This window comes from Salmo salar, chromosome ssa09, assembly GCF_905237065.1.
Source record: "Salmo salar chromosome ssa09, Ssal_v3.1, whole genome shotgun sequence".
Classification (NCBI taxonomy): Eukaryota; Metazoa; Chordata; class Actinopteri; order Salmoniformes; family Salmonidae; genus Salmo; species Salmo salar.
This window is the reverse complement of record NC_059450.1, coordinates 98,729,919-98,746,413: the sequence shown is the minus strand read 5'-3', so window position 1 is coordinate 98,746,413 and position 16,495 is coordinate 98,729,919. Positions and strand designations below refer to the sequence as shown.

The 16,495-nt window shown below is 41.9% G+C and overlaps 2 protein-coding genes across 3 annotated transcripts; one reads left to right on the top strand and one right to left on the bottom strand.

Annotated features, from left to right (window-relative positions):
- Positions 1-3,828: 3,828 nt before the first annotated feature.
- cltb (clathrin, light chain B) lies at positions 3,829-12,391 on the top strand. Of its 2 annotated transcripts, XM_014213351.2 has the most exons (6): positions 3,829-4,285; positions 4,804-4,859; positions 6,268-6,385; positions 7,085-7,196; positions 11,178-11,231; positions 11,812-12,391. In XM_014213351.2, exons 1-6 carry the CDS (start codon positions 4,084-4,086, stop codon positions 11,981-11,983), a joined length of 714 nt encoding a protein of 237 aa, XP_014068826.1. In that variant the 5' UTR covers positions 3,829-4,083; the 3' UTR covers positions 11,984-12,391. The 2 variants fall into 2 exon arrangements, with proteins under 2 accessions (XP_014068826.1, NP_001140091.1); NM_001146619.1 differs by lacking the exon at positions 11,178-11,231 and having other exon boundaries at positions 3,893-4,285; positions 11,812-12,245.
- A 1,775-nt stretch (positions 12,392-14,166) lies between these two features.
- On the bottom strand, positions 14,167-16,107 carry LOC106612309 (HIG1 domain family member 2A). Its single transcript, XM_014213353.2, has 2 exons — positions 15,783-16,107; positions 14,167-14,959 (listed from the first exon to the last, which is right to left on the bottom strand). The coding sequence occupies exons 1-2, from the start codon at positions 15,961-15,963 to the stop codon at positions 14,796-14,798; spliced, it is 345 nt and encodes a 114-aa protein (XP_014068828.1). The 5' UTR covers positions 15,964-16,107; the 3' UTR covers positions 14,167-14,795.
- Between the last annotated feature and the right edge of the window lie 388 nt (positions 16,108-16,495).

The following is a 16,495-nucleotide window of genomic DNA, read 5'->3' as shown; positions in this document are numbered from 1 at the left end:
GAAGGAGACTAGGAGAGGAGACACCCCACAACAGTTAGTTAATACTGGGAAGGAGACTAGGAGAGGAGACAACACACCTCACAACAGTTAGTTAATACTGGGAAGGAGACTAGGAGAGGAGACAACACACCCCACAACAGTTAGTTAATACTGGGAAGGAGACTAGGAGAGGAGACAACACACCCCACAACAGTTAGTTAATACTGGGAAGGAGACTAGGAGAGGAGACAACCCACCCCACAACAGTTAGTTAATACTGGGAAGACAATTGTATCAACATTTCTGGGGCTTGTTGAGTTGGAGGGAGAAGATGCCAAATCTATAGCCCGTGCTGTTGTGGCTTTCCCCGAGAAGTGTTGTCTTAAAAAAGAGAAACTCCTGGGCATAGGGACTGACAATGCTTTGGTTTAACAATGGGGTCCATAAAGTGCTGAAGGAGGAGTATGGCCTCAAATATCTGGTTCTTATTCGTTGTGTGTGCCGCTCTATGCAGCTTGCTGTAAGTCATGCTTCCAATGGCACCATCCTCCGTAGTGTGGAGTACTTGGTACGAGAGTGTCGTGTCTTTGGGGTACCATTAAACTGAAGACATGTTTATCAATTAACTCCCTGTAATTATTATCACGCGATCAAACTGATTCATCGTTTAATTGTAATTAACTAGGAGATCGGGGCACCAAGGAAAATATTCAGATTACAAAGTTATAATTTTCCTAATATAACTTTCCTATATTATAACATTATATATTATATTCTATTATAGTATAGGCCGATTATCTTCTGGTTTAAATGGTGTATTTTACCTCGCGTCCAGTCTCATTCCAAACGTCGTAAATTGTTGTATCTGCATGAACCCAGTCTTTACTAAGAGTCATCCATACATCAATTGTCTTAAAATCATTTATTTACTAAACTAAGTAATTCACATAAAGTATACAAACAGTAATTATCATCACAAAGAATTGGTAGAGTAATGTGCCCTAGTGGCTAACAGGCATGGCTGGTGTCTTGTAGAACAATGGGTCATAAAATGTTCAGCTGAGGAGGTACACAGAGTTCATTAATATTAACAATTGACATGCTAATCAATTGCACATGAACGCTCACTCATTTGAGAACAATTGCAATCAATATATATTTACGCTCAGTGTGTCGTCGGGATACTTGTTGAAGAGTCGTTCTGTTGGAGAGTTCTCTCTCTCTCTCTCTCTCTTTCTCTCTCTCGGTTAGAATGGATCTTTCAAAGCGACATTCATTAATGTCGTTATAGAATGGATGTTTCGTTGGTCTTCGCGTTCAATGATATAATTTACTTAGCTGCAGACTAATAATTAATATCAAAGACTTGTTCTTATTCTGTCGGTATCAATAGTCTAAAAGTTAACCACGTGGTATAGTTCACTTTCAGTAGAGTACTTGGATGGTCAAACCTATTGGCCAACTCGCGATGGAGTGGAGGCCGGGTCTGGAGAAATGTAAATCAGGGTGGGTTTTATAGTGACATAGAACAGCTTGTCACATGACGCCTGGTCCTGTCTGTGTCCCTGGGGGCGTGCCGATGACTGAGTTAAGCTTGGTACAGAAATACAATTCTATCACATTAACATCAGTACATAGCATCTCAATGTATTACAAATAGCTTTATCCTTATTAATACATTCTATACAACCATGTGGATGCAAGTCCCATCGCTGAGGCTATTATATAAACAGTTTTATGGTAATATAGCTATATTGTCTCTTCTGAGTATCACAAAATTGAACCAAGCGGACCAGTTCGTAGCTGGATTCTTCACCAATCTTTCATACCTTCTCCAGAACCTAAATGTCATTCGGTTCCCCAATTCTGTGAGTTGGAAGAATTTCCTGTGTCTCTCTATGGGACATGTGGCAAGAGATTCTCCTCTTAGAGTTTTACAACCCTTTCACACAGGGCCTGGGTGGTGGGAGGTAGGTTGGGGGATGGTGCAAGGGGGGAGGGGGTCAACTGTCCTCCCTGTACTCAAAGAGGCCAACGTCATGACAAGAGACTTATATAACTGGTTTTCAGTGTCTCCAAAGCGCAGGGAGGCCTACAAGGACATATATGAGACCATCAACTGTGGGGAGAAACCTTTACAGATAACCAAGGTGTGTGCCACACATTGGCTCTCCATTGAACCCGCGGTTTCACACATTTTGGACCAGTGGCAGTTGCTTAGACTGCATTTCGCAGTCACCAAGTCCAGTGAACACTGCTACATGGCTGAGGTTTTATACTCCATGTACAGTGATCCTCAAAACATATTGGATCTGACTTTTTTGAAGTCAGTGCTGGGTGAGGTACAGTTGGCCATCAAGGCTTTTGAGGGAGAGCAAGTACTGGACAGCTTGGTTAGCCTGATCAAGTCTGTGAACAGCAGGGTGCTGAATCCCACTGGCAAATGTTGATGTACTCAAAGGGCCAATAGATGGATACCTCAGTCCCCAAACCGTAACCTTGGTTACCTTTTTGAGTCAAAGGCAGCTGAGCTCCACCTTGCGCCTGAGGATGAAAACGATGTCCGAAAGCGGTGTGTAGCCTTCACCATCTCCCTCACTAATGAGTTGAGGGTGAGACTGCCGGACAACATCGAAGCATTGCAGTTCATGTCAGTTTTCAATGTGGAGGAAACTCTAAAGCACAATAAGAGCCCTGGAGAAATATAAAAAAATAGCCAAGCTCATTGGCTACTCTCCTGCAGAGATAGACAAGATTGTCCAGCAATGGCGTGCCATCCATCTTAGTAAATGGAATGAGACAAAAAACACACTGGGCTTCTGGAGTGAGATTTGGAAGTTCAGGGCCGCAGCTGATATCAACCCGTTTCAAGAACTTGCCATGGCTGCTGTGTCTGTGTTGTCCTTGCCACACTCGAATGCTGAAGTCGAGAGAGTATTCAGCCAGATGAGCGTGGTAAAAAGCAAATTTAGAAACCGGATGTCCTTGCAGACCCTGAACTCCATCCTGTACATTCGATATGGACTGAAGCTGTCTGGTGAGGCTTGCTATGAGCACCAGCTGCCTGATAATGTTTTGCAGCTTTTTGGCACATCAGCTGCTTACTCATTTAAGTCAGCTCCCTCAGTTGCTGAACCTGCCATAGAGAGCCTTGACCAAAATGACGATGACCCACTCTTTCTGTGAGCCAGCACAGCCTGTGTGTGTGTGGAGGGGGGTCTGAAAAAAAACTATTAACCTGAATTAGGGCCAGACTAGTTACCATCATTTTCTCACATTGCCATTGACAGTTTTTTTTATTGTCTCTTTTTGGTCCATTTAGATTGTAAATGTAGACTGTGTACAAAAAAAAATGTTATGGTTAAAAATGTTTGTTTTACTGTGACTTGTTGTAGGCTCCTAAGTGGACCATAAGGTTAAAAACCAAACCAAATTAAGAAAACTAAACTAAAAAACAAAAAACAAAAAAATTAAATAAAAACTAGGTAACTCCGCCAGAGTGTCTCTTTTGGGTCACTTTTGTAGGTCCCAAGCCCGGATAGAGGAGGAGGGTTGGAATTGTGACAGAAGAAAGTTCATTTGTAGTTCTAAACATATTTAGGGTGTTTTTTTAACTCACTTTTTTGTCTCTCCCACGACATTATTCCTCTCTCCTACAGCGTCCATCACAATTACATGGACAATTATACAAATTTGATGATTTAGCGACTTTTAGGACAGACAATAGCTACTTTCCTTACTGAGAGGAGTTGGCAACACTGCTTCAGATAGATACCAGTTGGGAAATAGGAGTGTATTTCTAGGTTTGTCCAGCAGATAGAGACACACCCTAATAAACACAAAAGGTTGGAAGAACGATGTGGCAGACCAGGCAAATTGAAAGTGAGCAATCATGAATCATCACAGACTGAAGAAGCTTGCTAACATTAGTCCTTATTCATTATTCTATTAGCTGACAACCGTTCATTGAAAAGCTCAGTTAAGAGTTGCATGATTCAGATATATCCATCATCATAACTCCTCTCTCAGCTGAATTAATTGATAGAGATAACAATCAATAATTATAGCGTTAGCAAGCTACATTTCACTTTTTTTTGGTCGAAGATGGCTGATGCAGATTTCGGTTTCGCATCTGTGAACGGAGTGTTGCCTGTCGATGTGGACCCTGCAGCAGCTTTCTTAGCCCAGCAAGAGAGCGAAATAGCGGTGATAGAGAATAACGACGACGGCGGCGGAGGACCGGGAGCTTTGGAAGGATCCGTTGAACAACCACCGGCAGCGGATTCACCTGCTACTGGAGAATACGGTAAGTTGCTAGCTATGCTAAGTTAGCATGTTAACTAAAACTAACTCCTAACTAGAAGTACATAAATTAAGACCCCCAAAAAAGTAACTTTTATTAGTACCATAGCTAGGTAGTTAATTCTTACCAGACAACTTAGTTAGTTAGCTAGCTAAGTTAGCCTGGCTTTTAGTTAGCAAACAAGCTAACGTTAGCTAGTTAGTTGATTGACAGCTGTCAGTGTAAACAGTAAGGTTAGTTGGAGCAGCAGCAACACACCACACACCTGAGTTGAATGACTCAAGTTTGTCCGATAAACTTGTTTTTGATGTGATTGTGTAAAATGTATTGAAGTTAATCCTCAGGCTAAATTAGACTAGCCAATATAGGTGCTAGTTTACGTTACTACCCAAGCAGGTGTTTCTGCATTCTTGTCACTTTATCTATCCACCCCTCGAAAGCAAATGATGACTAGCAAGGTCAGAATAATGTAAAGCATGTCATATGTTTGTTTAAAGCCGTTTCTTTGTTTCGTCTGCCAGATGCTGGGTTTGCAGAGGCATCAGCAGCCACGGTAAACGGAGACATGTTTGAGCTGGTAAGACAATAACACTCCTAATGGGAATTCACATTTCTATAAAATAAAATGTTCTTGGATATGTTTTATTGTAGGTTAGTTTTGTAAGTGAGGCTGTACTTATAGCAGATGAGAACATACCTGAAATAGATACCTCTTTCTCAATGGTAAGTGAATTGTTAACATGTAAATCTGCCCATATCCGATATGTCTATGTCCTGGGAATTGTTTTTGTTTCTTACAACATCATGCTAATCATATTAGCCTACATTAGCTCAACTGTCCCGAGGAACGGGACACCGATCCTGTAACTTACAGGTTAAAATTCCAATTCCTCCACATTTCAATTACTTAAAAATCTCAAACCAACTATACATTGTAGAAATTAATATACAGATATTGAAAGCATTTCATGAGAAATAAAAAGGTGTGCAACATGAAAATATTGTCTCATTTACACTAATTTATAAACGGTCCCTAACTAGCCCCAGAGATAGGCAGTCCAAAGTTAAACCTATTTTGCCACGATTGCACACCAGTTGGCTGAAGCTAATTGGTGAAAGAATTTGGCTAACTCTTCCCTCCTGCGAACACACACAAGACACTTTTGAATTGTCATGGCTCCTGGTATTTCTTAATGAGCCAAATCTAAACGAGTCCAAATCAGGAAGTTCAGCAGCATTTCTGCATTTGCTCCTCAGTGTCCAGCTGTTACTATTGAATCACCTGGTGGTCCTCATGCCTTATTAGTGCTGAGCAATTAGTGCTTCTTGAGGTCAGTTTCGGTTAGATTATTATTATTAAAAAAGAATAATAATAATCACGGATTTCAGTTTTTATTTATTATTTGTAGACATTAAATGCATTATGTGGGATGAATGCTGTAACAACACAGAATAAAACAATGAATAATAGTCCCAAGATTGTAGTGACTGTCAATTACTGCTTATCACTTATTAACCATCATTTATTAATTTTACTTTATAAAATATTAGTTTTATTTGATTTCTTTATTGTTTCATTCCAAGTCCTCATCTCTATATAGCTGCTGTCTGACATAAATCATTATTTTAGTAGATATTCAAAGTAAATAAGACCTACTATTATGACTGCTGAATGCCAACTATCAATCACTTAGATCATGTATTTTCAGGCTCGCGAAGCAATTGCTTTTTATCCCTCTCGATCGCTCGTTCTCTTTTTATCTCCGTGTCTGCTCCGCACAGACCGGACAAGTTTAAGCGGGCGCACAATGGATTTATGGTCATTGTAGTTAATTACCATGTTTTCTGCGCTAAACTATGTAGAATATCGGCCTGTTGGAAACTATATAATTGGCATTAGATCAGAATTGGGCTGCTTGTGTAAACGCAGCCTATGACTGGTGGTCCTTATGTCTCATGCCTGGACCTGGTTCTTCTCCCCCCAGGAGTCCAACGGTCCATCGGACAGCTATGCGGCCATCGCCCAGGTGGACTCTCTGAGAGCAGAGCCTGAGAGCCTGCGTAAGTGGAGGGAGGAGCAGAAGGCACGGCTGGAGCAACTAGGTAAGTAAACAGCAGAGACTATAGTGTGCCCCAAATGGCACCCTAGTCCCTATATAGTGCACTACTTTTAACCAGGGTCCATAGGGACTCTGGTCACAAGAGTGCACTATGTAGGGAATAGGTTGCCAGTTTGGACAGAGAGCTACTTCAGACTTACCTATAACTACGATACATACAGTCTCTACCACTACGATACATGCAGTATTATGTCCACTCATTGTCCACATTGACACCTAAATGTCTCATTTCCCCCTACCAGCTAAAAAGCGAAATAAAAGACCTGGGGGGGGGTGAAGTTGATTAGTCTGTCTATTTCTGTGTGTGAACCACCCTTCATTTGGGTTCCACTCAGTGTCATGTCCTGTATGGTATGCTGGAGTTGGGCTTGTTCTTGCTGTATTGACTCTATAGTTGATCTCCTGAGAAAAGAGCACCATCCTCTGTAGCTCATACAATGCATTGTGGACTAAAACGTTTCATCCTGGGTAGTATTCATTAGTGCACACCGTAGCAAAACGTTTTTGCAACGGAAAACGAAAACAAGCTATTATTATTATTGGACAAATTCAGGTAGTCCTCCCCATTTCCACCTGTTTGCTTCCGCTTCGTTCCTACTGAATAGGACCCTGGTATTGTGCCTTGTTCTGTTGATTGTGTATTGATCATACCATCACCCTGTGTGTAATGTGAACCCTGAAGACTCTGCGTCCAAGGCTGCGGAGGCTGAGTGGAAAGAGAAGGCCAAGAAAGAGCTGGAGGACTGGCATATGCACCAGATTGAACAGATGGAGAAGAACAAGTCCAACAACAGGTTAGTTCCTACCTAGCTCTGTTTAGTTCCTACATGGTTCCCTCAAAACTACAGGGATGCAAACTAGTCACCTTTTGGTGAAATTCCCCGTTTTGAATCCGAAGTAGGTGACCTACTTCCTAGGCTCAGCCAGTCATTTGACATAACAGAATGCAGCACACGACTGAAGAGAGAAGAGACGACCAACTTACTAGTTACAGCATCAGCCTGCACTCTGAAAGACAGTTGGCCAGTTAACTTACAGCAGCGCGTCCCCTGAACGATAACGAAGAGGTACTGTAGGTGAGAGGCCTGACCACGGAGACCGGGGTGAGAAGGTGATGAAGCAGTACTTCATGAGCTGTAACCGCAAAAAAACTGAAAAACAACTGGCATTTGGAAAGTTTGAGGTGAAGGAGACGGTGTGGTGGAACAAGTATTGTTAGCATTGTGAAGTATCTTGCTAGCTGGATCGAATTCTCCGTTAGCTAGCCAGAGAAATGTTGAGCAACATTAGCCAATTTAACTGATCAAATTATTGAGTTTATGGTGTGAAAATGAGCTGGCTCATAAAGTCAGACAGCTAACGTTACAACATCAGATGAGCTAACGTTAGTAACCTAACCAATTTTCTATAGTATTAACTGGTATACGACTCCTTGCCGTTCCTCAAGTTATAACGCGTTAGTTGCTTCCTGAACCCTGGCAATCTGTGTGAAATGTTAACTAGCTAACGAACTAACTACTATCTGTGAAGTAATATTTTCCCTCTAAAGTATGTGGTTAATTTTCAGAATGAGAGAATTAGTTGAAAATGAGGTGTTGCTTGTTAAACAGGTGGATTCAGGGATCAAGTGTAGCTGGAGCTGGGCCTGGCTTAAGATGGATTCCACTATAGAGGTGAAAGGAACACCACACACTTTCCCTTTCTCACCTTTTCAATAAAAAGGGCTATGCCAGGTGTACTCTGCCTGAAAGAGATCAATTATGCCAACAATGGGTATCATGCTGTGCTGGAACATAGTAGAGATGTCCACAGGCAGAAAGTGTACAATGTAATAATGTGCAGTGTAGCCCAAATATATTGTTTTAGTTGTGTTGAATTTGACAGTGTAACACGTGTGAGTAAGGTGGGATTATTACATGTTTTACTCAGTGAATGTTATTTTTGCACACATGTAGCCTTGTGCACTTGATCAATGTCTACTATAGTGGCCACTATAATAGAACGACAATAGAATCCCTGTTTTGTTTCATTCTATTTAAAGATGTTTTTTTCTCTCCAAGCGTCCTGTTATAAAGGCTGTCGTGGTAACGAGCGTCCTGTTATAAAGGCTGTCGTGGTAACGAGCGTCCTGTTATAAAGGCTGTCGTGGTAACGAGCGTCCTGTTATAAAGGCTGTCGTGGTAACGAGTGTTCTGTTATAAAGGCTGTCGTGGTAACGAGCGTCCTGTTATGTCATTTGCAGTAAAGTCTAGGCAACAAATAACATTAGATTGCTTTTGTTACATTTTTTTAGCTGTGAGTTCGGTTCACATGAACCACTTTTTATTTTACACACAGAGACTGATCATGTAGATTACATTCGTTGTTGTTTAATTAGTTAAAACCAGTATTCCCACCTAGCAGGGATGTATTGCATGTTTCAGTGTCACCTTTTTGGGCCGTCACCAGTTTGCATCCCTGAAACTAACATAACAGGAAATACAAGTTCAGACAAAATATGAAATGTAAATTGTATCTGTAGTAGTTAACTATGAGAATTAAGAGCAATGATGTGATCAGAATGTGTGTTTCTGTGGTTATTTCCTTGAGATCAGATCAGGAAATAGGATCTGTTAGCTTAAGCTTAAATAATTTCGATAGACTGTCACAGAAAGTTGACTTTATTCATGTACCTAAAATATGTATTATAATAATAACGTGGACAGGATTTCCTGGTAAATAGCTTAAGCAGAGTGGAAACTGTAACAGCTGAGCTAACCTCGATGCCCCCATGGTTCCAATGTTTTGTTGGCCTGCTTTTTGGAGCAGATAGATATTGCTCATTATTCAGGATTGGTAAGAAATACAGATATCAGTTTCTATGCCTGAAGGATCAGTCATTTGTGTACTATATCTATGTCACCAAGCTGAACTGTCGTAAAACACCTGAACTGTCGTAAACTAAGGAAGTAACGAAATGACACGTAACTTCTCATTGCGTTTAACTATTAACTGATGTTTAACTAACTATTAATGACCTATTTTAATGCCCTCTATAATCCTACACTTCAATTACTACCAAAGTATTTCTCTCCCGGTCGCTTTCCTTTCTCTCTGTCGTAAACATATTTTATTCTCTGGGGTCTTTGCTTTTCTGTACTAAAACCAACCTTCTCTCATGCTTCCCAACAGACGTTGTCTAAGTCTGGCAAGTTAGCAGCTTGTCACTACAGCTCTGTTTCTCAATGTAATGTCCCTGTGAGAGTGAGTGAAGTGAGTGAGTAAAAAACCAACAACCTGGTTCTCTATATAGTGTACCACTCCAAGGCCTATAGGGCTCTGTTCAAAAGTAGTGCACTAAATAGGGCATGGGGGGCATTTGGGATATACCCTAAGGCTAGAAATGTCCATTGACCTATAAATGTCAGGTTGCAGTATATCTGGCCATTGTCTAGTCTAAACTGCTGACTACTGTGGACTATGATGGTTGAGACAATGTTGCATTGTCCTATACACTGACTGTACAAAACATTAGGAATGCCTATGTTGACTCCAATGCTTCCTTCAGTTGTGTCAAGTTGGCTGGTAGTGGATCTCTACTCTGAATAGCTTGTTCCATCTCATGCCACAGATACTCAATTGGACTGGGCACTGGGGACTGGGCAGGCCACTGCAATAAGCTGGAGTCACTCGTGTTTGTGGAACCATTCCTGGACAATCCTTGCCTTTTGGCATAGGGTATTATCCTGCTGTAAAAATACACTGTTGACATGGAGGGATGTACCTGATTGGGTATTATCCTGCTGAAAACATACACTGTTGCCATGGAGGGATGTACCTGATTGGTATTGATGTTCAGATATCTTATGGTATTAAAAACGTTTGATCAAAGGGGCCCAATGTGTGTCATGAAAACACACCATCACACCACCTGCCTGTAACGTTGACATGAGGCATGATGGATTCATGTACTCGTGGTTTCCTCCATACCCTAGTCTTCCAATCAGCGTGAAACAGCAGGAACCAGGATTCATCAGACCAGGCAATGTTTTTTTTTTTTTTTCCAATTTTCCAGTGTTTTTGTTCCTACTGCAACTGCTGTGTCTTGGTTTTGTTGTTGCTGAAAGACGTGGAACCCTGTAAGGTCGTCGGCTGCCATACCCCGTTAGTTTCAAAGTACGAGTTCTACATTCGTTTTATGTATCTGTCAAGTTGACTAACTGTAGCCTGTCTGTTGCTCTGCATAACTCGTGTCAGCCTCCCTTTGTCCTCTTTCATCAATGACCCGTTTTCATCCACTGGCCTGTCGTTGGCTGGATGTCCTTTTGGGTGGTGGACCATTCTTGATACACATGGGAAACTGTTGAGCGTGTGGGAAAAACCCAGCAGCGTTGTAGTTTTTGACTCAAAACGGTGCGCCTGTCACCTACTACCATACCCTGTTCAAAGGCACTTAAATATTTTGTCTGGCCCGTTCACCCTCTGAATAGCACACATACACAATCCATGTCTTAAAGCTTAAAAAATCCTTCAATAACCCGTCTCTTCCCCATCATCTACACTAATTTAAGTGGATTAAACAAGTGACATCAAAAAGTGTTCATAGCTTTCACCTGGTCAGTCTACAATGTCGTGTTCATCTGATGGAACCCCCCCCCCTGTTGAAGCTTGTTAGTTCTCTGGCCTTCTGTCACTGTGGCTTCCTGTCCTACCAACTCTTAACTCTGCGTGTTGTGTGACACTGACTCATCTCTCTCTTTTTTTTTTTCCTGCTGTTTTTTGCTCTGAACACCTAGGCTCGCTGATGAGACTTTCTACAAACAACCCAGCTCTCAAGTGATACACTTTGTGTAGGTTTTAGAACTCTTCTGCTTTTGGTATAGGTATTGTCTTGGCATTCTACCCTTTTTTTTAACAAGTTTGTTACCTGTAGTTAAAGGCGTTTGCATGTCCCAACTGTGAAACAAACACATTAGTTAAGCTCCATTTTGGGTCCCGGAGGGGCTGTATTTGACTTATGTCCATAAATGACAACAACAGTGTTCATTGTCTTTCATCCTTATAATTTCAGTTGTGATCATTTGCCAGAAATGCATGTAGCCTATTTTCAATACTGTGTCTAAGTTTTAGTCAAATGTGACTAAATATGACCCACTGTGAGTCTGTGACCTGGAAGTGATTGAGGGGCTAGGAGTCTGTGACGTGGAAGTGATTGAGTGTTTTGAAAAGTGAAGTGTTTTGGCAGCATGGCATGTCAGTGGTACTAATCTCTATGGGGCGGTTTTCCTGACACAGATTAATAAAATGTTATTTCAAAGGAGATGCTTATTAGTCCAGAACCAGGCTTAATCTGTGTCTGGGAAGCCGTCCCTCAAACACCTTGTCCAACACCTCATCCGTATCTCCCTTCCCCTTCCTTCTCTCCTCCAGAGCATCTGAAGAGGCCTTCCTGTCTGAGGCTGACAGTGACAGCCCAGGGACAGAGTGGGAGAGAGTGGCCTGTCTCTGTGACTTCAACCCCAAGACCAACAAGACAGCCAAGGACGTGTCCCGGATGCGCTCGGTCCTCATAGCCCTCAAACAGACACCTCTGGTGCGTTAGTACGGCCAATAGAATGGAGGGGTGGTGATGTTTCCATTTTTTTTAAACGCCTGCTCTTGAGTTATGAACCCTGGTTTGCGTTAAGGCAGAATGTTCTAGGCTCTTTTCATATCTACTCTTGGTTCAGGGTTCTTTATATGTTCAGACCCTCCTGTTTTCTGTTATGTCTCTAACATGTGGAGGAAAGGTATTGTCTCTCCCGCCATCTTTCCTTATTCCGATATAATGTATCCAGTGGATATAATATACCTCACTTAACATGAATGACTGACTGCTCTCTGTCCTTTTAACTTCCCACAACAATGCTTCTATTTGACCACTACATTACTGACGTTAAGAAAATATTGTTACTGTAAATTCTTTATTAAACTCCTTCCCTCTCATAAAGGGAAGGGGCATTGGTTCAAACCTCTATCTTTCAAGCATGATTCCTCTCCCAGTATTTAGGGTGTGAAGTATTCTTTTATCAAATAACAGATTAGGTTAAACTCCACTATAATTTGTATTTGATTTAATGTGTAGGTGGAATATAGCCAGTCCTGTTCAGGTACTACATTAGGAATAGGATCTAAACCACTTATGCCAGTTTTTTGAATTAAGAATTGATTCACGGACCTATTCATTTACTGTTGTATAATATTCCTAATTGATTATTTAACGGTAGCTACTGTAATTTCCGGACTATGGAGCGCACCCACTGAATTAAAAAAAAATATATATTTTGAACATAAATAAGCGGCACATGTCTATAAGCCGCAGGTGCCTACCGGTACATTGAAACAAATGAACTTTACACAGGCTTTAACGAAACACGGCTTGTAACAAAAAAAAAAGCTATTTGCAGTAAACAGTAGCCTACCAAGAAAGTCATTGGTCACTATCTTCCTCCTCCTGTGCACTGAAACCACTGAAGTTATCTCCTTCGGTGTCGGAGTTGAATAGCCTCAGAATTGCTTCATCCGATATTGGATCGTTTTCATTATTGCTCTCGTCACTTTCATCCGGAGGCAAATCCCCCGCTGAGCCCTCTTCAACACGCAGCAGTCCAGCCTTTCGAAACCCGTTGATGATAGTGGATTTTTTGACAATGCGCCACGCTGTTAGGACCCACAAATTTGAAAGCGGGAAAAATCCATATATTAGCCGCGTCATTGTTTAAGCCGCGAGGTTCAAAGCGTGGGAAAAAGTTGCGGTTTATAGTCCGGAATTTACGGTAGTAATTTGTCCTGAAATTTTAGATGCTATGAGCTTGTGGCCTTTGAACTCCTGTCACTGTTTGTACTTTTCGCAAGATTAATTTCCTTCCCAAGCTTGACTATTTATAGCCTGGTTTCTGATCTGTTTTGTGCGGTCTTGCCAAACGGGACAATGACCCTTTTTCTACATGTGGTCTAGGCGATGGTCATAGAAGTTGACGGCACAAACAGACCTGAGACCAGGCAACGTAGTCTGTTCCAACAAAGTAGTGTCTTCACATCTAAAGAATCCTATCATTCTGAGGTTGATCCTCGGTAAGCATCAGAAGAAATCACATAATAGGGGGCTTGTTATGTCATGGTTTTTAGGCCGAGGCTGCGGCTCCTTGGGTAACCCCCCCCCAAGAGATTGTTACATGGGAACTGGAAAACTCTTCATCAAGCAAAGGGTTTGTGTGAGCATTAAATAAGACTGTACTATACACAGGGGCTATTTGGGAAGACTGGAGACCATAGGCTTACTGGTAAAATGTACTAGGAAAGCCCTGGGCTGTACCTCTTCCTCTCTTACCAGAGCCTACAGTGACAGATTATCTTAACCAGTCTATAGAACACCCCTTACTCACTATATTGGTCCTAAGCACTTGCGGTTCTGGGGGGGCCAGTGCCCCTGTGACAATTTTGGACCCCCTTGTGGCCCTCTCTAAATGTGGAGTATGAAATAATTTTTACATAACTAATTTTTGCTATCGTTCTTTTTTTTTTACATCCGTTATTAGACAGTGGCGATGCGGAACTAATGATTATGAACATGGTCTTTTGCCTGCTAATGCATGCAATGCAGTGAAGAAAATGATATGACAACAATAACGTCCAATGTAACTGGCCCCTCTAACAGTACAACTGGCCCCAGCTTGGCCCCCCCAGTTGAAATGGTCTAGAACCGCCAATGGTCCTAAGAGCCAAAGTATTACAGCACACAAACTATGAAGTTTTACATTTTTATTAAAGGGACAGGACTCTGTGTTTTACTTGATATGGTTAATACATGGCAAATGGAACTGACAATACATGGTGCTATAAAGGTGGTTCTGAATCTTGTAATAATTATCTATTACAGAAGGTGGATCTAACAGATAAGCAAGTGGTAGTGGGTTGGCTGTGTGTTTACATATGTGGATGGCTGCATTGCACTTTATACAGTTACACAATTATGTTTTAAACTCAAGGCAGTCTGTGCCGTGCTTGCTTTGCCATCTGCAGGACAGGGTGTACATTTCATTTGACTGGATCAGCCCAAAAGCACAGTTAAGGAAGTCCAGAAAAAGGAGAGAGAGAGAAAAAAACGGTTTGTTGGCCCTTTTTTAAATATCTGTTCTGTTAGTCTTTCTACATATTCAAACAACATTTCATTCCCACCACGGTTCTCTCCGAGAACATGACTGGCATGAGGTTCCAAAAGGCCTGGGTCGTATTCACTAGCCACCGAACGCTAGAAAACAGTCTGAAACAAGGAGGGACTACCTGAACTTGTCTAATAACAAACCTTGTTTTTAGTTATTTCCCGTTGCAAAAAAAAAAGGTTTTGCAGTAAATGAATACAACCCTGATGCTGCTCAGTCTATCTTCAGGGCTGTGGTGAACACGCCGAAGATAATAGCTACTACAGTGAAGCCTTGTGCGAAGATACGTCCTCTCATCAGGAGCTGGGACTGTCGGGTCTTGCCTTGTTTGAAGGCTCGGAGACCGTACATCAACGCTCCAGCTGTACCGAGACAACCTGGAGAGAGGAGAAAACAATTCGGTTTTTCCATAAACGGTCTGAAAATAGCTGATGTGAAAGGAGGTGTATTCAGTAACTTCCATTTAGTTTCACAGTGGTCTCAATGCTTGTCTGTTTTGGTTTGGAAGACTGAAGGGGAGGGAGGGTCTAAAGGTGTACAATCCATTGTACTGTAAAAGAACAAGCAACCTGACTGGGTAAATCTTAAGATATTTTAGGCCTGACTGTATGCAATTCATCCTGTAACCACAGGGGAAAGAAGAGCCACAGAGAGCACGCCCAATGTGTTGTAGTGTCCGATGTTATATTCACATAAACGTCCAATAGATACTGACAGTTACTGACCTGTGTAGTCTACCACCCAGTGTATGACCCATTGATTGCACTAGTTTACCATTTATAATACATGTTTTGTTTTATGAAACTCCTTGACAAGGTCATTATGGCCCCTGTAATGTTTCATAACGGGGCTTGGAACACGGCTATGTTCCAATCAAATAATCAATCAAATAATCAATGTGGACGCCTTTTAGTGTACCTTATGGGGTCCACAAGGACACACTGTGCATGACACGTCTAGCTGGCTGTTAAATTACTAAATTAGCGGTTAAATTGATTGTATGCTGTTCCCCTTGCTAGCTATCAAACGAGTTAACATAGTTAGCTAACTAGCTCCAACAGTGTTGTCTCTTGGTCGTAAGTGAATGACCAAATAACAGTCTTATTCAATGCATGAATCATCTAACTTAGTAACAGTATGTATTGAAGCCAACTAGGTGGTACAGCTGTAGAGTTACAGTAGCCCCCTTATGTAACTGACCTATAGGGACGAACGGGTTCTCCTTCGACTTCCTCATAAACTTCTCCTGGAAAGTCTCTTCTCTGGGTCGCGATAGAGGTGTAAATCCGTCTATAACCGGGGGCTTGGATAAGTCGAGCATCGGTAAATGGGTGGTTGACGCCGACTGTTCAGGAACAACCGGGGTAGTGGCAGCTGCCATGTCTGCGGAGTGTCTGTTCACCGAGCTCCGGTTCCTACAGAGGGAGGCAGTGTTGCCAACTCCTCTCAGTAAGGAAAGTAGCTATTGTCTGTCCTAAAAGTCGCTGAATCATCTCATTTGTATAATTGTCCATGTAATTGTGATGGACGCTGTAGGAGAGAGGAATACTGTCGTGGGAGAGACAACAAGTGAGTTAAAAACACCCTAAATATGTTTAGAACTACAAATGAGCAAGCTGCAGAGAGTGGCACACACCAAAGGACGTATTTCCACTGGTCTAATGTCTATTCCTCGTGTTTCTTGGCCCAAGCAAGTCTCTTCTTATTATTGGTGTCCTTTAGTAGTGGTTTCTTTGCAGCAATTCAACCGCGAAGGCCTGATTCACACAGTCTCCTGTGAACAGTTGATGTTGAGAAGCATTTATTTGGGCTGTAATGTCTGAGGCTGGTATCTCTAATGAACTTATCCTCTGCAGCAGAGGTAACTCTGGGTCTTCCTTTTCTATGGCGGGTCTATGGTTATTTGAGCGATG